The 25,246-nt window shown below is 43.5% G+C and overlaps 1 protein-coding gene across 3 annotated transcripts in view; it reads left to right on the top strand.

Moving 5' to 3' along the window:
• LOC147437855 (protein ANTI-SILENCING 1-like) overlaps positions 1 to 25,246 on the top strand; it is a 180,566-nt gene that overhangs the window by 21,554 nt on the left and 133,766 nt on the right. For 2 of the 3 annotated variants that reach the window (XM_086487292.1, XM_086487291.1), the window contains exons 2-8: positions 5,053 to 5,224; positions 5,303 to 6,078; positions 12,025 to 12,051; positions 12,125 to 12,217; positions 14,852 to 14,924; positions 15,043 to 15,136; positions 15,220 to 15,328. In XM_086487292.1, coding sequence (XP_086343418.1) covers positions 5,053 to 5,224; positions 5,303 to 6,078; positions 12,025 to 12,051; positions 12,125 to 12,217; positions 14,852 to 14,924; positions 15,043 to 15,136; positions 15,220 to 15,328 — 1,344 coding nt within the window. Of the gene's footprint in view, positions 1 to 5,052; positions 5,225 to 5,302; positions 6,079 to 12,024; positions 12,052 to 12,124; positions 12,218 to 14,851; positions 14,925 to 15,042; positions 15,137 to 15,219; positions 15,380 to 25,246 lie in introns of those variants that run through there. The other variant, XM_086487295.1, reaches the window with a different exon arrangement.

Genomic DNA, 25,246 nt, shown 5'->3' with positions numbered 1-25,246 from the left:
TTCTGAAAATGTTTTAGATCAGCCTATTACTGATGCAGATGTACATGATGTACTTGATGAGGAAAGGGCTGAAAATGAGCAGGCTAGAGGTATGCCAAAATGGCTGGTGCACACTTTGCGTGACAGTAAATTGGATGCACCTTTGTCTAGTCGTACTCGTTCAGGCTCTCTCCATGCATCTTATGCATCAGATTGTTATGCTTTGGCTGTGTCTAGCTTACATGATGTTGAGGGGCCTCTGACTTTTGATGAAGCACAAAATTCAAAAAATTGGATGGCTGCCATGCAATCAGAATAAAAGAGGACAAAGTGTGCAAATGTAACAAGGCTTTGTATGGGTTGAAGTAATCTCCTCGTGCTTGGTATGAGAAAACTGACACTCATTTGGTCAAACAAGGCTTTCGTAACAGTCCAACAGAAAGCACATTGTATGTAAAGCGTGAGGGTGATGTACTTCTCATTGTGGTTCTTTATGTTGATGATTTGCTGATCACTGGACCAAATGAGAGACATATTGCTGAATTTAAGGCTGATTTGAATGCTACTTTCAAGATGAAAGATTTGGGGCTGTTGCATCATTATTTGGGTATACAGTTTAAGCTGTGTGATGGTGGTATTGCCTTGTGTCAGAAAAGTTACATAGAGACATGGCTATGTAAGTTTGGACTTGAGGATTGCAAACCTATTGCCACTCCCATGGAAACAGGTTTGAAGTTGAGTCTACATGATGCTGGCGATCCTGCTAATGTCACTCTTTACCAAACTGCTGTTGGCTGCCTCATTTATGTATGCAACACGAGGCCAGATATTCAGTTTGCAGTCTCACAGGTCAGCAGATTTATGCATAGCCCAGGGTCTAAGCATTGGCAGGCTGTCAAGAGGATTTTTTGCTACCTGAGTGGCACTTTACATCTTGGCTTGTTTTATCCCAAGGGGGGATCATTGCCGCCAGACTTACATGCTTTTTCGGACTCAAATTGGGCTGGTTGTTTTGACACGCGAGTGTCCACAAGTGGTTTTTGTTTCATGCTTGGCAGTTCATGTATATCATGGTTGAGCAAGAAGCAACCTACTGTGGCCACTTCGAGTTGTGAGGCTGAGTACAGGAAAGTCTTCACAGCTTCGGTTGAGTGTGTATGGCTTAGACGCCTTATGGCTGATTTGGTTGTTGGACAGGACACTGCCAACACTATCTACACCGACAGTCAGAGCGCATTGGCAGTTGCGAGGAACCGAGTTTTTCATGCTCGCACAAAGCACATTGAGGTGCATTACCACTATGTCAGGGAGAGGCTCTCAGCAGGAGAGATCAGCTTGGCTTATGTGCCAACACAGGACAACCTTGCAGATATTTTCACAAAGGCATTGTCTCGTGAGAAGCTTGAAGCTTTCCGCAAATCTTTGGGCTTACTCCCCTTTGTGGACTGATCCTGTCCTCAGGGCATGACACTTCCCTTTACTCATGTGCCAACTCTCGTTCACCGCATCACTCCAGGGGGGATTTGTTACCATATACATGTGGTAGTGATGTGTGTGAACACACTAGGACCGCCGCGGCATTTTTTCCCTCTATAGGAGGTTTTCTCCCCCGTGCATTGTATATACGCCCATCACTCTAGGGCTATCTATCTTTCCATTGCATACTAAGTAACACACTCTCCATTGTGTGCCTTGAGCTTCCTTCGTCTTCTCCAAGCTGTGTGCATTTCTCTGCAACCCTAATTCCAACAGATGCTTCTTCCATACATCCCTTTGGAGAGCTCTAACCTTGGGGGCATCCCTTTGGGTGCATATCCACCACGTTTGGCGACTTTCTGGCATGTTACAGATCAGCCCCAACATTCTTCACGGGCTTGTTCCCCGAGCCGGTTCCTTTACTCTTCCTTTGAGTATTAGTGTCATGTTCTGTATTAGATATTGATTGCACAGTTTAGTTGTGGGTATGTTCTCTTCAGCACAAGTGCAAATGATAGTTTTGGTGAAGATTTTAAGGAAGCAAGTTACAACAGTGGGAGTATATGTGCTCTTTCGCTTGTGTATGCAGTTTGGCATATTGTATTGGATTGTACCTACATGTTTGATCTTGGCAGATGTACAGGAATGGCGGACATGTACAGGAATGACGGACATCTGGTTTGATCTCAGAGAGTTTGCATGAGGATGGCTTCTTTGGCAAACATGATCCTCAGGTTACGACCTATCAAGTCTTCCCATCCTAGTGGTCCGAGTTTACCGATGGTGTGATACTCTTTGAGTCTCGAGTTCTTTGAGATTCAGGTTTTGCTATTCAATTATAGAGGAAGCAATTTTACTCCAGGTTGTGTTAGATTTCTTTCTGGTGGTACTCATTCTCTTTTACCAGGATTGAGCGGGAAGGGGGCTTCCTATCTTGGAGGGAGCTCTTGGCTTTAGCTCTGGACCTTTTAGTTGATAGTGTTTGCTCTGTTTCGACGTGGGGTTGAGTCAGTTGTTAGCTCATATCATACTTTTGAGTATACTGGGGCTTCCAGGATTGTACCATTTAGGACACACCTACTTTCCTTATCCTTAGACTAGCATGTTGTTTCGTGCAGGTGGATGGTGGTCCTCTTGGACTAAGAACCAATTACAATTAGCTGACATTCTTCAAAGAGTGGTGAGATAGTCTTGTTGGTTCTCCTAGTTCTGGTTCTAGTTTCCATAGGTATATTTTCTTTCAGATTCACCTACCTTGGGTGATCCTTTTACACAGGTAGAGACTGTTGGAGAGTTACGATAGTTATCCATGGTTCGGGCGTTCTCCCTTCAGAGGGGGATGTGGAGCCAGTTTGGGAGTCAATTTCCGTGGACTACTTTCTTTCAGTACCAGGTGCTCCATGTACAACAGACAGGATTGACAGTCTTTTTGGTGGCTTTGAGTAGCATCTTATTCTTCACTACAGAGTGTGGGTGCAAGGTCTCTTGATCTTGCCGTGTTAGCTGCAGTCTTAGTATTGATGTGTGTTCCTTTTTGCTGTATGTTTGTTCCCGATTCACTCTGAGAGTGGGATGATATTCTCTCGGGATGTGTTCCAAACCGATGAAGATCAATAGCAGTTTCACTCCCAGGACAATTGATTTCTCAATAACTTTGGTTGTCCCATTCTTTGGACTTCCCATAGCAGCGTGGAGATTGTAGCATGTGGTATGTTACGGGAGGTGCAGGTTTTTGACTCTTTCTTCGAGCGTGGAGCACTTTAGAGTTGGGAAATGATTTGGATATCGGTAGTTCATGCCTTGACCCTCAATTTTGATGCGTTCTCTTGAAGCGGTAAACAACAGTACCTTCTGCAGATGCAGGTTGTGCGATTTGTGAGTCGGTTTAGTTGAGGAGATTCTTGATAGAGCTGGATTTACTTTTAGCAGACAACGTTTTACTTCCCGGATGTCTTTCGGGGGTAGCAATTGGATTGTATACTACAGGATGCTTTTCTACTGCAGAGTTCGTAGCAGATATCCTCGTCCACAAAACCCTCTCTGTACAGCTGCAGATTGCTCATTCCAGCGTCCTGGTCCTTCTGCCTTTTCAGGAGCCGAGAGGGGGTGTTAGAGTTGAGGCATCTCTCTGGATCCGTCCAATCAGTCCCAGTTTCTCCCAGGGACAGGTGTTACGGAGTGAGGGCTGTTTTGTGGTTGTGCCTGGGGAGTGTGAGGTTGTTTTCTCATGTCGGGTTGTGTTTAGCCATGTTTAGCCTTGGTTCCATGACCATGTAGGCTCTGGTACCCCCTAGGTATTTTTCGGCCTTGTGGTGTCATGGTTTCTCATCTGAGATCTGGATCTAGCCAGGTGGAGGTGCACCTGATCTATGCTTCAGAGCATGTTGGATATGGTACCTAAGTTGAGACCGTGTAAGTGGTCTCGTGTGCAGGAGTAGTTGGCAGTGTTAGTAGCAGTCGTAGTCGCAGTCATGTGTACCTCGGGTCTATCCATAGGGATGTGAGATCTATGCACCACCCTTGGTCACTTGTATGAGCAGCTTGTTATTAGCATGGAGAGCCTTTCTCATATCTCTCTCTCTCTCTCTCTCTCTCTCTCTCTCTCATTCTCAGATGTCTTTCCTCTTTCTACCTCAGTGATCGCTCTTCTCCAAAGGTTCCTTGTTCATGTATGTGGCATTGCAGATGTTCTAGATCGGAGTCGAGGTGTCCACCCGATCACGAGCCAGTTCTTGTCTTCATGCATCTTGCGTTGTCACCTTTGACAAGAGGATCCTATCGGAGTTGAGTCATGTGGGAGTTGAGGTGTCCACTGGATCGGATGCCAATCTGTCTTTAGTGCTTCTTCCGTTGCCTATTTTGACATCTGTACCTTGCACTTTTTTGTAAAGGTGAATGTCGGCTTATCTTGGATTCATCTAGGTATATTAATGCTGCAAAGTAGCAATGGGTGCATGACCAAAGCAAGAGTGCCAAAGAATACTCTCATCTAACTGTGAAAAGTGGTGTGACTCCTGCTGCCTCAAACTAGAAGAGAGAGACTGCATACGATACTATTCATGAACCACCTTCTGATTAACCATTAGCCACACGAGAGAGACTCCTGCTGTCAATCACTTCAATTACGTCATCATCAAAGTAAACTCCAAGACCTCTAAAAGTTGCTTTTAAGATGGAGAGGAGGCTAGTTAAAATCTTAGGCACATGTAACACATCATTCAAGATAGCCTTTCAAAAGAGATGTTTCCAACTTCAACCACAGGCAAGGTAGAATCATGGTTCTCATTGTACTGTGTTACGGCCAAAAAGGGTACTGTTTCATATGGTGTATACAATGTATTACAATTTATATTGTACAGTGCGCTTTTTTAAAACTCTTAAGAACCATTTCATATTGATGAACTACTGTACTTGCCACCAAGAGGGAATATTGCATCTTAAACAGTGTGATAAACAATGTCATACTAGAGGCACATTGACATTTACTACGTTTGCTAAGGGCAATATCTTTCCACGCAGTTTCATTTTAGTCAAACTTCCTACCATTCACACCCTTGATTCATTCGGTCAAAGTTTTTTTTTTTTGACTGCCTACAGGATTCGATTGTTGGCAAATGCAAGGTTGTTTGCATAAGCAGTGATCCCCGAAATAAGGAACCTTCAGTTAGTGATGTTGAAAATGCTGATTTCGTATATTCACATGCCTATGATGTTGATCTTAAGCACACTTTTCCGGTCAAGGTGGTTGCTGATAAGCTGGGACCAGATGGTAAGCCCTTCTATGCAGATTCAGTGCGTTTTGCCTGTCAGATTTTGCTCTAGACATTCTCTTTATTTTGGTTCGCAGCTATATTTAATACAGAGGAGTGGTTACTAGCTGTCACCAAGATTGAAGGGAAAACAAATGAATTCAAATCAAAGAAGTCGATTAAGAGCTCTCTGTTGGAATCGAAAAAGAGACCACGAGATGCAGAAGTTGCTTCCAAATTACAGAAGAAGAAGATTGATAAACAGGATGAATTAACTACACAGAAAAAGAAAGTTAAGGTCTCAGATGGCAAAGCACCAATTGCGAAGGAAAATGCTAGGGAGGGATCTGTTTCAAAACAGGAGGAGATGGTGCAAAGCAAAAGGCAGCTTCTGAAGAGTGAAGAACTAAGCAGACTCAGGAAGGCACAGATTGCAGATGTCAAAGTGCCTGCCTTGACAGACGGTGCTGTCCTGGACAAGGCTTCAAGTCCTAGAGAACTTGCTCCTGACATGCATGATATTATGGAGCAGACAGACTCTTTAATAAATGATATTGTAAGACAAGTAAATGACGAAACTGTCTTAGGTGAGAAATCGAAGGGCGAAGATAGTAAGGAACTTGAGAGCAGGGCTGGTAATGTTTCAAAAGTAGAGAGAACTCCAGAAGAAGGAAGAGAGGCAGCAGATCATGAAGGTGACATAGCAGATGGGGACAAAGTTGAATCAAAGAAAGCTTTAGCGGAATCAGATTTTTCTTGGCAGGAGGACCTAAACAAAGGCAGCATGTTTAAACTCTTGAAGAAAACAAAATCTTCCTTGACTATGGAGCCAGAGAAAAGGACAGCTTCAGCTGTTGAGCCACTCAAGCAATTTGTGAGTCATTTTGGCCTTTTGAAGATGTTTCATCTCTCTCCCCCCCCCCCCCCCCCCCCCCAACAAACTTGGATGATAAAGAAGATAGTGCAGTTGTAAATTGATTTGTCTCATTGGCCAACTTAGGCCTCTATGAGACGGTCATGAAATCTCTCTCTCTCTCTCTCTCTCTCTCTCTCTCTCTCTCTCTCTCACCCAAGTGTGGTAGATTGGTTATGCCATTTCCCTCTTGAATAAGAGGTCTTGAGTTCAACTCTCGTCGTATAGATCTTTGAGGTCTCTTGGGATAGTTTCCTACGACGTTAAAATTCTCTTCTTCTTCTTCTTCTTCTTCTCTCTCTCTCTCTCTCTCTCTCTCTCTCTCTCTCTCTCTCTCTCTCTCTCTCTCTCTCTCTCTCAAGAAGAGAAGAATCTTCTATAAAAATGAACATTTGGAGGGCACATTCCCCAAGACAATTACAGAAAAATGTTGTTCACGATAGAGGTGTGATCCTAAGGTCCGTTATATATACAAACAGTTACTGTGACTACTTCTTAGTTCAGATTCTCTCTCTCTCTCTCTCTCTCTCTCTCTCTCTCTCTCTCTCTCTCTCTCTCTCTCTCTCTCTCTCTCTCTCTCTCCCTCCCGCTCTGCACCTGTTCGCGCACGCTCTGCACCCGCCTTGCTCGCTGCTGCTCTGCACCCCCCCGCCTCTCTCTCTCTCTCTCTCTCTCTCTCTCTCTCTCTCTCTCTCTCTCTCTCTCTCTCTCTCCCCCCCCCCCCCCCTGCTCCCGCATCCCCCCCTCGTGCTCTCCCCCGCTCCCACTCCCACTGCTTCCCTCGACCTCCACACGTGCTCTCTCGCTTTCCCTCCCCGCTGCCCCCCCCCCCCCCCCCCCCCCAACCCGCCCCCCGCCCTCTTGAACCCCAACCCTAAGCGCTCTGCCGGCCCGAGCGTAGAGAGAGAGTGGGAAGGTTTTAGGCGTAGAGAGAGAGAGAAAGGTAGCGTAGAGAGAGAGAGAGAGAGAGAGAGAGAGAGAGTGTTAGGCGTAGAGAGAGAAAGAGGGTTAAAAAGGGCATAGAGAGAGAACCGGCGAGCGTAGAGAGAGAAAGAGGGTTTATTTATTATTTATAAAGGTGTAGAAAGAGAAAACCCGTGACCGTAGAGAGAGAAAGAGGGTAGGGAAAAGGGGAAAAAAAAGAAAAAAGGGACGTAGAGAGAGAAAACCCGCGACCGTAGAGAGAGAGAGGGTAGGGGACAAAAAAAAAAGAGAGAGAGAAACCTCTTCTTCACTCAGGTATCCCCTCTCCCTCTCTTGTCGCGGCCTCTGAAAGCTGAATAGCAAGGATGACCCGATGGAAGATGCTATCCAAAAATGCAAATAAGAACTGAGCGAGTCCATCAGCAAGATCAACCGCCACCTCCTAGGTATTATTAACGGACTGGACGCACGCGTGGCAGCACAGGAAAGCATGATACATACACTCGAAGATCGCGTGAAGGCCCAAGATGAGGAAATCGCACTACTCAAGAAAGAGCTTCCAGAGGTGCGATCGCAGAATGTCCTCGAAGAGGGAGAACTTCAACCCTCTGTCATTGAAGAGCTTAACACGATCAAGGAACAAGTACGGGCCATCAAGAAGGTGGGGAGCAACAAAAAGAAATGACGACCTCGTGTGTAGATGTCATCACAAAGACCCAACAAAAAGCAGAAAAGGCCGAAAAATGGATCGAGATTGTCAAGAAAGGGAAAGGCAAGGAAATAACTTCCACCCCCACACCAACCATCATCAACTTGACATTAGAAGAGGAGCAAGGGACGGGCCTTACACGTAAGGATATGGGGCCTCAAAGACCAAGATAATGTAGATAAAGAGGTGAAAGAACTCATGGCTGTGGTGGGGGTCAACGAGCAGACGCATACGAGGGCTTGGAGAGTGGGCACTAAGAAAAGTGGGAGCAACGGAGAAACCTCGAAGGAAAGGGCACTCATTCTCCGCTTCCCCTCCATGGAAGCGAAGAAAGACTTCTTGAAGAAGAGACCGACTCTAAAGAAGAGTGGCATCTTTCTTGGAGATGACCTCACCCTCTCGTAGATTGCTCATATGCAAGAAGTAATGCCGGAAATAAGAGTAGCAAGGGAAAAGGGGAATATTGCTTTGTACAGGGATGGAAAGGTGGTGATATTGGAGCGACGCTCGGTATGACGTTGCGAGACCTATGGGACCACACTAAAGATGGCAACATGGAATTGTAATGGGTTACTCCGTCTTGATGTAGGGGCCTTTGAGGATAGCTTCACGGGGAGAGACATCATTTTCTACTCTGAGACGCATCAAGCACCTGGACAATCCGATGGGAGACAGCCTGCAGACAGGAGACCAGATCGGAGCATCGAGGACGGGGCTCAGGGGGAGTGGCAGTTCTTTTCAGGGAAGAACTACAGCCACTGATATATATTGCACGCAAGGATGAACAGGCTAGGTACATGTGGGTGAGGCTCAGAGCAGAGACGGGCAGATACCTCTACATTGCTATTTGTTACTTTCCTCCTAGTATGTCAATATATGCATCACCTAGAGGACAATCCCCCTTTGCTATTTTGGATAATGACATATGGGAGTTCTCCAAGGATGGTGACATTATCATACTAGGGGATTTCAATGCTAGGACTGCCCGCCACCAGACAATATTTTATGATACTTCCGAAGAGATGCTTAGGAGCTGGACGTGGGGTCTATCCAGACTATCACAAGATGAGGAATACATTGAATATGGTAGATACTTGATAGATATGGGAACCGCACACAGATCGGCCATTATGAATGGCCTACAAAGATTTTCGACAGCTGGAGGTTTTACTTGCTTTCCACACCGACATGGTGCCAGCATAGTGGATTATGTTATGGCCCAGCCAGGTCTCATTCCATTCTTTCAGGATTTAATGGTGGGCACTAGGCCAGTTGGAGTAGCAGTCGATCATGCTATCGTGTCTTTCACCCTGACCTTTCAGCTCAACACATCTCCATTGGGAGAGGTCCCCACACACACTCGGTATACCTTCATGAGGCAGACGGATTCTGTGTATATGGATGAGATATACAGGCAGCTAGCACCCAGGAGCCGGGACGGCCACTAGATGAACTCACTCAGATATTGACACAGACGCTCCATGATGCAGCATCAGAGGCATACCCCCATAGCAAGCCCACACGGAAACGATATGGGAACATGCCCCAGAACAGTTGGTATGATGAGGAGTGCAGAGAGACGAGGATCACATTACAGGGGAAGTGCTCACGGGTATTACCACACATAGACAGTCACGGATTATCTTTCGCCGCCTAGTGCGACGAAAGAAAAGGGCCTATCTATCTCAGCTAGAGCGGGATCTATATCAGCTATTTATAAGTCAGGACTCAGGTGAAGCATGGAGGCTATTCCACGAGCATTCACCACCGCCAGCGGTCACCTCCACTGAGACATGGGGGGAATATGCCACATCTCTCTACACAGCATCAGGGCAACCACCTCTGCCGGACCCACTAGAGACATGCCCGGAGACATGTTCTTTCTTTACTGCCGAGAGGGCAAGGAAAGCCATTGACAGGATGAAGACAAGGAGAGCACATGATCATGATGGTCTGGTAGCAGAGCACTTCATCCATGCCAGAGATATGCTTGCAGAGCTCCTGGCTATGATGTTTAATCGAGCCATGTATGAAGGCTTCCTGGAGACTTGGAGTATGTCTACGATTGTGCCTGTTTTCAAGTCGGGAGATCCCATGATTCCCGCGAATTATCGCACCATCATGGTTGGTCACACATTAGCTAGGTTGTATGTATCCGTTCTTGAGCAGGAGCTGAGTAGATGGGTAGAGCGAGAGGGCATAAGAGCACCAAGGCAAGCAGGTTCAGGAGAGGTTTCTCCACTCTTGATCAGATTCTGACACTCAGAGCTATTATTGAGGAGTGTAGACACCATGGCAAGAGAATCTATTGTAGCTTTGTGGACTTCCGCAAAGCTTTTGACACAATGCCGAGAGCCAGACTTATACACAGACTACAGGACCATGGGTGTGCCTACAGAGCTGATATGGGGTATTCTGGCTCTATACATGACAGTGGTGGGGCGGGTACGCACCACTATTGGAGTAAAGCAGGGATGCCCCCTATCCCCGACTCTTTTTGGGATGTATGTGGATGAGTTTTCGGACTATGTAGAGCGTCAGGGGGACAGGGGGGCTCAGCTAGCAGGGACATGGATTCCGTTGTTACTATATGATGATGATATTGTGCTGATTTCTCACTCCCCAGAGGGGATGCAACGTCATTTGGATGCTTTGCATACATTTGCTCGTGATAGCGGATTGTCGGTCAATCTGGGGAAAACCAAGGTTATGGTGTTCAACACCACACCGTTGTGGGTCAAGAGGTCGGCACATTTATGTATGGCCAGGAGACTGTGGAGTACACAGATGCATATACCTATCTTGGCTATCTTGGGGTAGTCTTCGGTGGACCGGTGTTTTCACTAAGGAGAGCATCAGAGACTAGACTGACGAGAGCATATGCAGCTTTGGGAGGACTGGAGAGGATGTGTTCGCAGGTTCAGTTTCAGGAACCGTAAACAAAGCTTTGGCTTTTTGACATTCTAGTGACTCCAGCTATGCTCTATGGAGTTCAGGTATGGGGACCCTCAGTAGACCACCATGGGAGATCTGGCAACACAGATGGATGGAGATGTATGGAGAGGCCTCTGGTCTCTATGATCGCTCGGATGATTCGGGCTAAGGCCTCAGTACCACATGAGATTATCCGAGCCGAGGTAGCCGCCCCCCCTGTCGTGGTGGAGGCATTGACGAGATCAGTTTCCTTTATGCACGGTCTATGGGATCTCCCCAGGGACAGATATGCTCGGCTTGCCCTGGAGTCATCTCGACAACTGGCTCTACAAGGCGATACAGCATGTTGGTATGGACAGATGACATCATGGTTTCAGTCGCATGGTCTCAACATGGATAGATTACCTCCGCTTTAATACTCCATGGATGCACCCTCCCTGTCTCTCACACGGACAGAGATCACTAGACTCATACGTCAGGATCTGATTCAGCTAAATACCAGGAGCACATGGATACAGCCGACATAGGAGTTGAGCACGAAGATGGCCTTCTACAGAGAGCATCTTCTCCAACTCACGGAGGACAGCTTTGTGACTAGGCCTGCATACTTGGATTGTTCCTGCGCAGACTTAGGGAGAGCTTGCTGAGAACATCAGGGGAAAGACTGTCTCAGAGACGAATCACAGAGTTCTTTACACTAGACAGAGGAGAGCCAACGGAGTAGTCATTATAGCAGATCTCAGAGCCTGCTCATACTAGAGGTACACTGCTTGACCGAGCCACTGTACTTGGCAGATCCAGACGTCCATGACTTCAGGGGGTCTCCCACTACCGACGAAGGCTGCAACAGAAGATATAGATCACTCTAGCTCGACATGCAAGACGCCCAACCAGAGTTCGGACCATGGAGGAGGTCGATGAGAGACTTCATCTGAACCCACAAAACCCCCCCCCCCCCCCCCCCCCTTCCTTTCTCCTTAGTGTTTTAGTGTTAGTTCTTTGTAACTTGGTAACTTTGTAATTTCCGTACTTAGACATGGTATCAGATTCACCAATTGTAACTTTTTGGTCTCATAGGTCATTTTGGCCTTTTGAAGACATTAATATAACATTTCATTTCATCTCTCTCTCTCTCTCTCTCTCTCTCTCTCTCTCTCTCTCTCTCTCTCTCTCTGTGTGTGTGTGTGCCCATGTGTGCGTGCTAACACAAGTGCATAAAAATGCTAATACACGTGCTCACACATTCCTTCCGTTTGCTGCCAATAAGTGCTGTTATGCTCAAGACTTAGAAGGTTTTTGTTGTACCGGCGTGTCACTAAGGGTAACTGTATGTTGTGCAGGAGAAGAGGAAAATCTTCAGGGAGCTGGTATGGATGCTGTTTGTATTGTTTTTTCAGGGAGTTTTGCCCATTAATATTGAAAGATGATCTTGTTTATCAGCCTTGGGAGGAAAGCTTGCAACGAGGAATCCCACAAGGAAGAGTTCTTCACTTGCATAACATTGACCCTCTCGTCACTTCTGCAGATATGCGTGTGAGTGACTAATTGGCACGTTTGAAGTTAGCATTGAATCATGGTTATATGATTTAGGCATCATGTATTTTATCAAACTAGCTCTGAAAGTAAGTTTCTCAGGATTTATATATGCTTGCAGTGGCTTTCTAGGCTTAAGCTTTTGTACTTAAGAAAAGTTCACCAGCCTGGCAGGATAAGGAAAAAGGATTCTTTTAAACTGTCATATTTTTCGTTGCGTTTGCTATGGTATAGGTTCTATGCCTGTAATTCTGTTTTTGCTGTGGATTGTATTATGCCCTGGGCTCATGGGATTGCCTAGCGCTATTTTTTGGGAGTCATCTACACTGTAAGGCTAAGACTCCATGGATGAAATAGAATTTCTGATGAAACATCTATACGGAGAAGACTGCCCTAACATTGGTGTGCGGGAGTCGGGACTGATATCATATGGATTGTAACTCCTCCTTGAATATTATTGCCACATCCCCAGACTCTCCGCGCACCTTCTCTCACATGAGGGGGTGGTGCCAAGGCCTCTCTAGAGAAATGCTGGTACTGTTCAACCTCGAACGATAACCATACTCTTGCTTGCTCTCCATACACTTATGTGTTCCATTTGCTCAATGTCCATGCCAAGCCGCACAAGGCCTTAGTCTCCTTCACTTTATTCCTCGTCATCATACCGGTCACCCGCACATGGAGTGTTTGTCTTCCTCCTGCCAAGGTGTGATTGATGATAGAAGGTGTTGGTTTGAGATCTTATACATGAGCAACCTTTTGTTTCTTGGCCACCTCAGTGTGTTAAAACGTTTTCCTTATGCTATTTTACAACATCTGTCCGTGCCCTCAAGCCCTCTTCTATATGTGATGTGATGTAAGTATTTAAATTTTTGTTCTAGTCTTGGGCATGTTTTCACTTCTCCCTTTCCTGAAGTAATCCGTTCTATCTCTGATTTGTATTTCAACATCTGAGTTTTTGAGCTGCTCAACCTCCCCCTCCTCCATCATCCGTTTGCCCGAGCCCTTACATTACTTCGTATTTGGAATTAGGACTTATCCAAAGCATAATCTTTTTGTCCTTTTGTTGAAGTATTTCATCCCATCCGTTCCTCTGTAAGCCACAGACATGGACACTACTTTTGATGCTAAAAAATACAAAGCTTCAGGCCACGTATGAGGGCATGTGCGTGAACCCCTTAATATCACCCGTGACAAAATCAAAAGGGCCAATGATTTGGGTGAAAAAAATACAACTGGGATGGTGTTCACAAGACCAAAGAAAAATGAGTTGCTTGGCGTGAGCACAAAGATGATGAGTATAGTGGTTAGGGAGGGTTAGGCTAAAAGAATCCTGACAAACGCTTGTTCATTTTTGTGCCGCCAAGTTTATTTTTAATGTTTCTTTCTTGGAATGTTCAAGATAATCAATAGTAAACTCAATAAAAGTGGGGAGCTTAAAAGCCCACCTTATTGTTTGACTTAGTAACACACTAATTTGTAGTTAGATCATTAGTGCTTTTAATATTTTTGCTCTTACTTGACAAATGTTAGCCTTTATCATGGATGAGTATGCCCATTACCTTCAGAGGGTGATAGAAATTCAGTGCGTTGGTTTTATAGAGTATGTTCAAAGCATGAATGACCTCTATACAAACTTGCACCTACTTTGGGGACTAATGACCTGAGTAGGGATATCATAGCTGTTGTCCAGGCTATGATGATAAAGGTGTTAATGTTATTCTTCCTGTTTGAACAAGCAGCGATGTTGAAGTCGCATATTGTCAAGTTTTGAACTTTGTACTACTTTGGTTAAGTTTTGTCTCTTCTAGGTAGGTTTGTAGTAGTATTCATTTCTAGTATTTAGCCTACATTAGGATTTAAGAATTTGTTTCTTTAGAAGAAGTTGTGTGGAGTCTGATTTCTAGGATTAAGTCTTTGAGATGTCTTAACCGTGTAAGTTTAAAGTTGAGTACCTGTTTCTAGTTTAATTCAAGTAAGCTTCTTTAATGTATTTTGCATATGCCTTTTCTGAAAGCATTTTTAAGCAAATGATGGTTTATTTCATCTAGTTTTGTTTAGTAGCAATAAAATGATTTAGTTTTTCCCTTTTTGTTTTCTTGTGTCCCGTGCTTTTGTATTTTTGTGAGTGTTTTATCCCCTCTTATAATTCATAAGTTCAGACTATTCTGACCTTATGAAGGTATATAAAAATGCAAATGCTTTGATGACTGTGGCATTCTTGTGAAGGTGTTGTACCACATTCTAAAATGTGACGAGCCTCCTTTTGGGACTCTTGACCATAATGTAGAAGTGTATGTATTTACATATGTTTTTTCTGTCTTGCCCCTTTCTCAATATGTTTGTTGTTAAGATAGGTCAAGATAACGTAATCAATGACAAGTTCTATGTCAATGTATATGTTCCCAATGTCTTTCACTTTGGCCTCACTACTGACACAGTGACTTGTGTAAACAAGAAAAATAAGTGTATGTTATGTGTGGGTTTTTAGGCCAGCCTTCTTATGCCTGTAATGCCTTTGGGCCTTTCATAGAGACACTTATCTCTCATAGGTAATTAATGATTGCACGGGCAAATTTGCTCTGTGTCATAAGATCCTTGTTTAAGCTAAGCTTTGAATTTTGTTGCTGTCAGGAAATGCTTAAAAGTGCTTTCCAAGGTCTTTCAGATGCACGGATCTTACCACAGGAAGCGAGTTGTCCCTCCGGTAATATTTTGTCAGTTCGTTTCTAAAAGATAAGATGATGTATTTTTTCCCAAAGCATTTGGAAAGAGCTGTCTTGTGTGGTGCTACACATCTCCTGATTCACACTTCCTTTTGTCAGGACAAGCCATCGCGATTTTTGAATCAAGATTGCTAGCTGAGTCTGCTCTTGAGGCGATTGAGAAAAATTGTTTAGTGATGGCTGACAAGAAATGGTTATGCCCCTCAACATGTGCTTACAGATTTTGTTTTGTTAGAGTTCTTTTGGCTTATATCTCGGGTTCATGACTTTGAACAGGCCCGTAATTGCAAGCAGGGTTAAGGAATCTTTAAACCAAGCCAGGTTTCCTGGCCATTTAGCACTGGAAAAGTTAAAGCTGGGCAGGAATCTTACATCGGATGAATTTGTAAGTTTTTTCTATCTGGAAGGTTTTGACCGCATTTGGATAATGTTCTAGAAGTTGAATGCATATTTGTGCTTTGCATGCTAATTTAAAAATTATTTGAATGCCTCATATTCTTCATAGTATTTTTTTAATGCTAGATATTGCATTATCTGACTAGATTATTTTGATTCTCTTCTGTAAATCTGCTTTGGGTGTACATCCTTGCTGTCATACTCTGGAAAAGGTTACTTGTTCTAGTGGATGATCTTGAAAGAAATTTGATATTTGTTGCGATGTAGTAAGTTTGTTTCCAGCATTTCTTCTTTTGGAAAAAGAATGTCTTTAATGATAAACCTTAGTTGTATTCAATAGCCCACTTGTTCTTCAACAGAGTTTCTTGACTGTAATTTGTCTCTCCATGTTGTATTTGTGCATTTTCTCCTACTTTGCAAGTGCAAGCTTTTATGATGGCAAAGTGTGCATGCTACCCTTGACGTGTGATTGAAAACTCCAGTTACTGGTTTTATAAAGTAAGCTACAATTTCGTTTACCAACTCTAGCACCTACTTGATCCCCCCCCCCCCCCCCCCCCCCCCCCCCCAACACACACACACACACACACACACACACACACATATATATACATGTATGTATGCATATATAAAACATATATATAGCTCATCAAGAGTTTTAGAGTAGACGATGATATCATCAAAGGAAAAATCTCGTGATAAGCCCTGAGCTTACGAAATGGTCTATCTATCATCTGGTTAAACGTGGCCGGTGCGTTACTGAGTCCAAAAGGCATCGCTAGGTATTCATGTAGACCAAAAGTTGTTCTAAATGCAGCATTTTAATATCTTCCGGTACTGATTGAATTTGGTGATAACCACTCTGAAGGTCATTGCTACTAAAGTAGGATGTTTCTTTTAGTTTATCAAACAAATCCTCAATACTGTGATGTTGTTTTGGGCACGATAGTACACACACATTCGGTACGAAGCATTCTTTTGCATCAAAAGCAACGGAGAACAGAAATGAGATAAACTTGGTTTAATCATGCCCTTCTCTGAGAGAGACTCATTAAGGGGTTTTTTTAGGAGGAGAGCTTCTAGAAAAAAGCTCAATCTTTTTTTTTTGCAATACTCTCTCAATAGAGAGAGTTAGATTAGATTATATAATCAACAAAATACATAAATCTCCTTAGAGAATTTGGCCATTAAAATGTTATTTATTTATTATGTATATGCTATTATAAGGTTAACATAGCATATGTATCTCTATACATACACAAAATTGGCGTTTTGGTCATATGTTTCAGTGAAGCCTTAGCCTAGGGTGAAACGCCCACAACGTTTAAGGTCTGAAACGTTTCGCGGTTACGCTATAACTTACACCTCTTCATCGAATGGCTGCTCCCTTACACCAAATAGTCATGCGATTGGTTACAACTACTGGTCAAAGGATGTAACGCTTAGTCTAGAGTAACGTCTCTTAGGATAGTTTCCGACGACGTTAAAAATTCTCTTCTTCTTCTTCTTCTTCATCAATAGACATGCCTCTTCATGCATGTCTTTTCATCTCCTATATAAAGGAGGCTACGTATACAGGTCAATCAATCAAATCAATTGTTTTTGTCCCATGAGTCTCAGTTTTGTGAAGTTTTAGTCTTATTTCTAGGATTAGCACCACTAATTCTCACAGTTGTATCTGTAATATTTTAGCTACGGCTACAGATAATATGAAAATGATTTTTGTGCACATAGAATGAATTTATGAACTTATGAATTTATTAGTACCAATTAATTATTTAAAATAGGACGGGTAAATTTTTCCAATGCAGTCTAGGAATTTATCCATGTCTGGATAGTATGATAAGTAGAGCAGTAGCCGGACGCAATGCAAAACAGATCACAACAAGTCATAAATAAGATGGTGTCGCTAGTGGACTCAGAAAAGTATAATTAAATATTTTCATTGTGGCCGCCCATGCAAGTGGCCGGCCGGACACATTGCAAATACGTCGCAGTGGGAGCAGACATGCTGAGTCAGTAGAGGCATGAAAATGGCCGAGCTAATTATGCTCCAATTCGGTCAGAAAACTGGGTTTTTATGTCTGTTTTTTAGTGAAAGGTTTAAAACCTTTTAAAATTAGTGGCTTGGCAGTTTGAACGCTGCCAATGTTATTGAAGTATTAAAAAAAAGAACTCCCAACGTGAGATTAAAAAAACTCTAGCGCTGGTAGTTCTACGGGAAAATTCTTCTCTTTGGTGCCATTTGGCAGACAAAAACCCAATGCTAGGCTATACCTTGCACTTTCCTTCAAGGGTGAATCTGGGCTTATCTTGGATTCATCTAGGTATATAAAAGGAGGTAGCGCTATACATTGGACACTCTCTGCAGTAGTTTTCACCCATGCAGAGGCTCTCCTCTTTCCGCTCTCAGTTCAGCCCGTCCTCTCTCTCTCTCTCTCTCTCTCTCTCTCTCTCTCTCTCTCTCTCTCTCTCCCCCCCCCCCCCCCCCCCCCCCCAAAACGATTTGTTGCTGCGGTCTAGGAAGAGCGCGTAGAGGCCATGAAGCGCGCAGGAACGGTAAAGGGCAGCCTACAGTCCTTGTGGGAAATAGACGCACTCAGACAAGCGCATAACCGGCTGTCCGCACGAATTTCAGCACTCCGACTGCGTCCAGAAGAAGAATTCAGCCAAGAAGAACTCGTGTGGTAACTCCCTACGCAAGCAGATAACAACAGAAGCATTTCCCGCTTAGGAAATCTCCATATGAAGCAGAATTAGCCATTCACGGCTACAGGTATGAAAATTTCAGCCAATAGGCTTATGAATTTATGTATACTTATGCATCAGAATAGTATCTGGGATACGAGAAGCGTATGCTGTTTCGTATTTATGTGCTTGTAATTGTTCAGAAATAATAAGAAATCTCCTTCAAAAGGGGGGGGGGGACCAGCCCATCTTTTGGTCCTTGGTGCTGTGTCCGTCTTCTGCGTCATATCCTTTTTATCTTTATGTGTGTAATCTCATATGAAAAATGTTGATTATTTGAAAGTATTAAGGGTACGCTTCCGTTTCTGGGACAGTATATCAGAGCAAGGTCCTCTCGATTCCTTTCATAAGGAGAGACTAGCCTTGGCAGAACAATACCTGCCATGGCAGGACAAGCAGAAGAGCTTGAGCGGCTCAAGTAACAGATGGCTGAAGTGCAGGCCGCTCTGGCTCAGCAAGAAGTGCATGAAGTGTTGGGTTAAAGGCCTAAATAACGCCTTTTTGTACATTTTTATACTTGGTCTAGGTTCAATATGAACCTGGATACATTTTTTTAAAGTCACTTATAATAAAAGTGGGAAAACCCAAAACTCACTTATTGAGTTTTCCCCAAAAACGTGAGCTCTCTCTCTCTCCCTGCTTCGATCCTTAGCTCTTCCTCTCTGCTGCACTCCGCCTCTTGCTTCTTGCCCCAATCCTGCACTACATCTCGACCCGCACCTACCGGTACCTTCTGCGTCGCGCTTTTAACTGGTATCAGAGCCCTAGGGTTTCAAAACAGCCCTGCGCAGTCTGCTGGACAGCGAGTTAAAATTGCTCTCCTGCGATCAATTTCGCTTCCATCGCGAAGCCCCTTGCTCCCGGAGTCGGAAAGGTCACCAAAACTACCAAAACAGCCCAAAACAGGCTGTTTTTAGGTCAAACAAGTGATTTACAGATTATAACAGGTCAAAACAGCAATATGTAGGTGTACCAAAGTTGTGGGATCACATGTATTGATGTTTGTCGCGACAAATTGAGTGAAAAGCTGAGTACAGGTGCTTGAAATTGCATTTTTCAGCTGAAATTTCAGATTTGGACAATTTCATGTAAAAAATTGTGGTTTATCATATGCAAAGTCTTGTGGTCGCTCCTATTTGCTGAAATTTTCAGCCTATTGCATCTCTCTTGTATACACACTTGTGGTTGAATTAAAATGGCTTCTTCCTCTTCCGCATCTGATACTAAAAAAGTTTGATGGAAATCAAACGGTTCGATGATCAAGGCTTCGACCTCTGGCAAGAACGCATGCAAGGTATCCTTTTCTTAAAGGATTGTGAAGATGCATTGAAAGAGAATAAGCCGCCAAATTTGTTTGACAAAGAGTGGGGCAGGTTGAATAAGAAGGCTATGGCCTACATCAAAATGGCTATCAATGATGACATTTTGACGGACATCAAGCGTTTGGACTCTGCTTATGCAATTTGGCAAAAACTAAAGTCCAATTATGAAAACACCACGCCTGTGAACCAGGTGTATTTGATGCGAAAGTTGGTGAATATGCAGCTTGATGACTCGAAGTCAGCTTCTGAGCATTTGAGTGCTTTTACAGGTGTGTTGAGTCACTTGCAGGACAGTGGGCTTCAGCAATTCGATGATAAGCTGAAAGCTATTTTCTTGCTTATGACATTGTCAGATACTTGGGAAACCTTGGTTGTCTCCTTGAGCAACAGTCCCACCCTCACGTAAGACGGTGTGAGAGGGTCTATTCTCAATGAATAGATTAAATGCAAGTCTAGTGGGGAAGGTGGCAGTTCTGTCTACAATGCAAGAGGTAGAAATCAAAAGCGTGATGCGGGCAACAGGATTCAAAATAGAGGTAAAGCAAGACAAAGGATAAGGATGTCACTTGTTATCAATCTGGCAGAAAGGGTCACAAGAAACCCGATTGCAAGTATTTCAAGAAAGAGCAGGAAAGTAAGAAGGAAACGCAAGATAAGAAGAAAGGGGAAAAATCAACAGGTGATTCCTCCAGGGATGCTGAGAATGCAAACGTATCCTCTAGTGTGGTCATTTAGGAGTTGACAGATGTTGAGGAAATCTTGGTTGCGGCTTCATGCCCCTCAGATTTGGTGATAGCTAATGCAGAAGACATGTTTATCTCGAAGAAAGATGTCATTGATGCATTGCTCAGTGCTAATGATGGCCTATCCCAGTCATGGATAGTAGATTCTGGTGCTTCATTCCATGTGACTCCATCTTTGGAGTGTTTTGCTACATATGCCGGAGGCAATTATGGCAAGGTGTACCTTGGTGATAATTTTGCTTGCAATATTGAGGGAATGGGTACTATGCATTTGGCTCTTAACAATGGTCAAGAGCTTGTGTTGAATGATGTCAGGTTTGTACCTGGCTTAAGAAAAGTTTGCTATCTGTTGGTCAGTTAGATGCACATGGTTATACTACCATCTTTGCTGGGGGTTCATGGAAGTTGCTTAAGAGCTCTATGCTTGTTGCAAAAGGGTCTAAAAGAGGTACTTTGTACTATCTTCGATGCAAAGCTTTGCCTGGCAAGTTTCTTGCTGTTGCTGAAGTTGCTTCACACATGGAATTGTGGCATAAGAGACTTGGCCATATGAGCCAAAAGCGTATTGATGTGCTTTCCTCTCTGAAGAGGGTTGATGTAAAAGGCAAAAACTTGGATTTTTGTAACGATTGTCTTTATGGAAAGCAAAAGAAATTTTCTTATTACTTTGATGTCTCTCACAAAGCTAATCCTCTTGATCTTATTCACTCCGATGTATGCACTATGCCTGTTTAAGTCTTTTGGTGGTGCATTGTATTTTGTTACATTTATTGATGACTGTACTAGGAAAGAATGGGTGCATTTCTTGAAAGTAAGAGTGAGACTTTTAATGCTTTTAAGAAGTTTCATGCTTTTGTCACTACGCAAAAGAGTACTAAGCTTAAATGTCTCATACCTGATAATGGAGGAGAGTATGTATCTGCTGAATTTCAGCGTTTTTGTGATGAAAACGGGATTAAAAGGGAGTTGACAGCCCCTTATAGTCCATCTTCTAATGGTGTGGCTGAGAGGTATAATGGTACTTTATGCGAGAGAGTGCATTGCATGTTGTGTTTTGGGGGGAGGCATTGAAAACTGCAGTTCATATTTGCAATCCCTCTCCTAATAGTATGCTGGAAAATGACATTCTAGAGGAGGTTTGGTTTGGCAAACCTGCCTCTTATGATCATTTGAGAGTATTTGGCTGCGAAGCTTTTGTTCATGTACGCAATGACTTGAGAACAAAGCTTGATATGAAGTCCATTGAAGGAGTCTTCATAGGTTATGGGGAAGAAGGTGAAATGGGCTATAGAGTGTGGTTAGCACAGTTTAGAAAGGTAATACGCAGTCGAGATGTAGTGTTCAATGAGACAAAATTACTTTCTACAAAATCTGATGCTGACAAGAAAACAGTCAGATTTCACCTTTCTAAACTGTGGTTAGCACAGTTTAGAAAGGTAATACGCAGTCGAGATGTAGTGTTCAATGAGACAAAATTACTTTCTACAAAATCTGATGCTGACAAGAAAACAGTCAGATTTCACCCTTTCGTGCCACCCATTGATGTTGAAAAAGAGCCTCATGATGCATTACTGCAAGCTGAAATTGATACGCAGCCGGTTAACCTTGAGCCAGAAGAGGTAGGACATGATTTTGATGCTCCTAATGAGGATGGACAGCCACCTGAATTGGCTGAAAATGATTTTCAGCAGCATGATAGAGCTGAAAATGAGTTGCCTTATGATGTAGAACCGTTGCCTGAGAATGTAGATCATTGGGTATGCAGGTCAACTCGTTTGAGAAGGCAACCGCAGAGATTTAACCCCTCTTTGGATCATGTAATGTTGACAGATGAGGGTGAACCTCTTACATATAAAGAGGCCAAATCATGCGAGTCAAGCAGCAAGTGGGAGCTTGCGATGCAAGATGAAATGAAATTCTTGTATGCAAATGATACTTGGGATCTTGTGCCATTGCCTAAAGGGAGAAAGGCTCTTCCTAACAAATAGGTATATAAGATTAAGATAGTGGATGAAAAACCCAAGTACAAGGCAAGATTGGTTGCAAAAGGATGTGCACAGAAAGAAGGAATTGATTTTCAAGAAATCTTTTCTCCTGTTGTAAAGCTTACAACTTTACATGTCCTTTTTGCTCTCGTTGCGGTGCTTGATTTGGAATTGAATCAAACGGATGTAAAGATAGCGTTTTTGCATGGTGACATTGAAGAGGACATATACATGAAACAGTCTGAAGGTTTTGTAGTTCCTACTCGCGAGGAACTTGTATGCAAATTGAAAAGGGCTCTGTATGGTTTGAGACAATCATCATGACAGTGGTATAAGAAGTTTGATACTTTTATGTTGCCTCTAAGGCTTTAAATGCAGCCATGCAGATCATTGTTTGCATACGAAAAGGGATGAAGATGGTAGTCCCATCATACTTGTTCTCTATGTTAATGACATGCTGCTTGCCGGGAAACATAAGACTAGTCTTGATGCTCTGCAACGTAAGGTACATTCAGCATTTGCTATGAAGGATTTGGGTGATGCAGAGCATATTTTGGGCATGCGTATTAAAAGAGATAGAAAGCTGAAATTGCTGTTTTTATCTTAAGAAGGTACATTGCAAAAGTACCTTTACCTCCATGCATTAAGCTTAGCAAAGCAGATTGCCCAAAGGATGAGGTGGCATTGAAAGCAATGAAGGGAATCCCTTATGCATCAGCTTGTAGTTCTCTTATGTATGCTATGGTTGCCACTCGTCCCGACATTGCTTATGCAGTGGGGGTTGTTAGTCGATACACGTCGAATCCTGGCAAAGCGCATTGGGAAGCTGTCAAATGCATTCTGAGATATTTGAAAGGTACACAATCAAAGTGTATCTGTTATGGCAAAAGTGACTTAGGCATTGAGTACTACTGAGGCTGAATATATTTCAGCCACAGAGGCTTCAAAAGAGGCCATTTGGTTGGGCAGACTTGCAAAAGAACTTGGCATGCCTACTCATACACCCGTGTTAGGTTGTGATAGCCAGAGTGCTGTCTATTTAGCAAAAAATGCCATGTTTCATGCGCGTACCAAACACATAGATGTGCGGTACCATTTCATACGACAAGTATTGGAGGATGGTCTAGTCACTTTGACTAAGATCCATACACAGGATAACCCTGCAGATGTTCTCACCAAGAGTCTTGCTAAGGCTCAACATGAGCATTGCATACAGCTGGTTGGAGTTGGTTAACTTAAAAGGCGTCATTTATGCCTTAAAGTTGGAGGTTGTTGGGTTAAAGGCCTAAATAACCCCTTTTTGTACATTTTTATACTTCGAACCTGGACCATTTTTTTCAAGTCACTTATAATAAAAGTAGGAAAACCCAAAACACACTTATTGAGTTTTCTCCAAAAACGTGAGCTCTCTCTCTCTCTCTCTCTCTCTCTCTCTCTCTCCCTGCTTTGATCCCTAGCGCTTCCTCTCTACTCCACTCCGCCTCCTGCTTCTTGCCCCAATCTTGCACTACACCGCGATGTGCACCTACCGTTACCTTTTGCTTCGGGCTTTCAGGAAGTGCTTAAGACTCTTGAAAAAGGGAAATCCAAGATGGTGGATGAGCCACCTCAGAATCCCCTAATGCCAACTCAGGGAATATCTTAGATTGGGGCCCCAACACGATCTTAGAGGGACCTTGCAATAGGAACCTCCTCACAACATGAAGAAGAAGAAGAAACCCCTTCGCTGACCTACTCGTCAAATTACTCTTTCACGAAAAACGTGGACAGTATCATTCTTGATGAGGAACTTGAGTTCCCCCGAGATGAGGTTGTAGATCAACTAGCAAAAGCAGTAAAGCAAGACAAGGGACATAAGAAGAGTCGGCACAGAATTCCGGTGGACAAGGATTTCAAAGCCATCACCAAAAAGCGGGTCTCGACACCACAAGAAGAAGAAGAAGACGTTCAAATCTGGAGATAAAGATGATAAGTTCGAATTTTATAATGGAAAGAGGATCGATACGAAGGCTCTTGCTTTTATTTGACAATTTGAGGTGGCCTTTGCAGAAGGTAATTTCTCAAAGCGTACGCCATGTTAGCATGTATCTGAACGATGCAACTTGTAGCTGGTGGCTTACCACAATTCTGGAAAAACGCAACTCAAAGACTGGGAGGAGTTCAAAAGGAAGTTTTATGCTCAGTTCCTTCCTCCCGACTTTACCGATGATGTGAAGAAAGAATGGGATTGGCTCACCCAAAGAGAACATGAAGCTATGTCGGACTACGTCGACAAATTTTGGGCGGTCCTCCTTAAAGTTACTCCGTTCATGAAAGTTTCTGATGAAGAGATGCGCAAGTTTGAAGCTGGATTCTAGTCAGTACTTCAGAAAAGTATGAACCTTTACTCTTGAAATACTTTTCAAATTATGATGAAGTCCGCCCTGATAGCAACTCCTTGTAAACAGGAGTTTAGTACCTTTCATGCAAAGCAAAAGGCTCTCACTATTGAAGCAGAAACCTCCACTCAAAAGCGGCCTTCAGATCAGCTCAAAGGCCCAAAAAAGAAGCAAGAGGGAGCAAAGAAAAGTAAATTCCTCACTCCCTCTCAGTTGAAGGCGTACATGGAAGAGGGTAAATGTTTTTGCTGTGGCGAGAGAGCCATAGGAAACCATATTGCCCACAGCTTAAGAATGATTCTCCTCCTCGTGCATCAAATTCAGTACGTGACGTACAAGCCAACACCAGGAAGGAGAAAGGAAAGAGGTAGCTACTCCAAGGATGGGGCAGCTTGTGTTAGAGTTTTGGCATCTCAAGTGAATTGCTCAATGTGATCCCATTATTTAGTTTAGCTATATAAGCAACCCCTTGCCTCCATTGTATATACATTCAATTATTCATTGCCAAGATTGATTGGTTTAGGAGACTCTCTCTCTCTCTCTCTCTCTCTCTCTCTCTCTCTCTCTCTCTCTCTCTCTCTCTCTCTCTCTCTCTCTCTCTCTCCCCCCCCCTTGGTCTCTACGCTTATGCATCGTCGACTTTGACATGGTATCAAAGCCACTTGGTGTAGCTCGGTCATTGAAGAACCTTGGTGTGGAGTAGAGCAAGCGGAGAAGAAGATTTTTTTTTT

The sequence above is a fragment of the Adiantum capillus-veneris genome, chromosome 17, assembly GCF_014529385.1.
Source record: "Adiantum capillus-veneris isolate H3 chromosome 17, ASM1452938v2, whole genome shotgun sequence".
In the NCBI taxonomy this organism is placed as follows: Eukaryota; Viridiplantae; Streptophyta; class Polypodiopsida; order Polypodiales; family Pteridaceae; genus Adiantum; species Adiantum capillus-veneris.
Note: the sequence above shows the minus strand (reverse complement) of the source record. Positions and strands in the feature narration are given on the sequence as shown.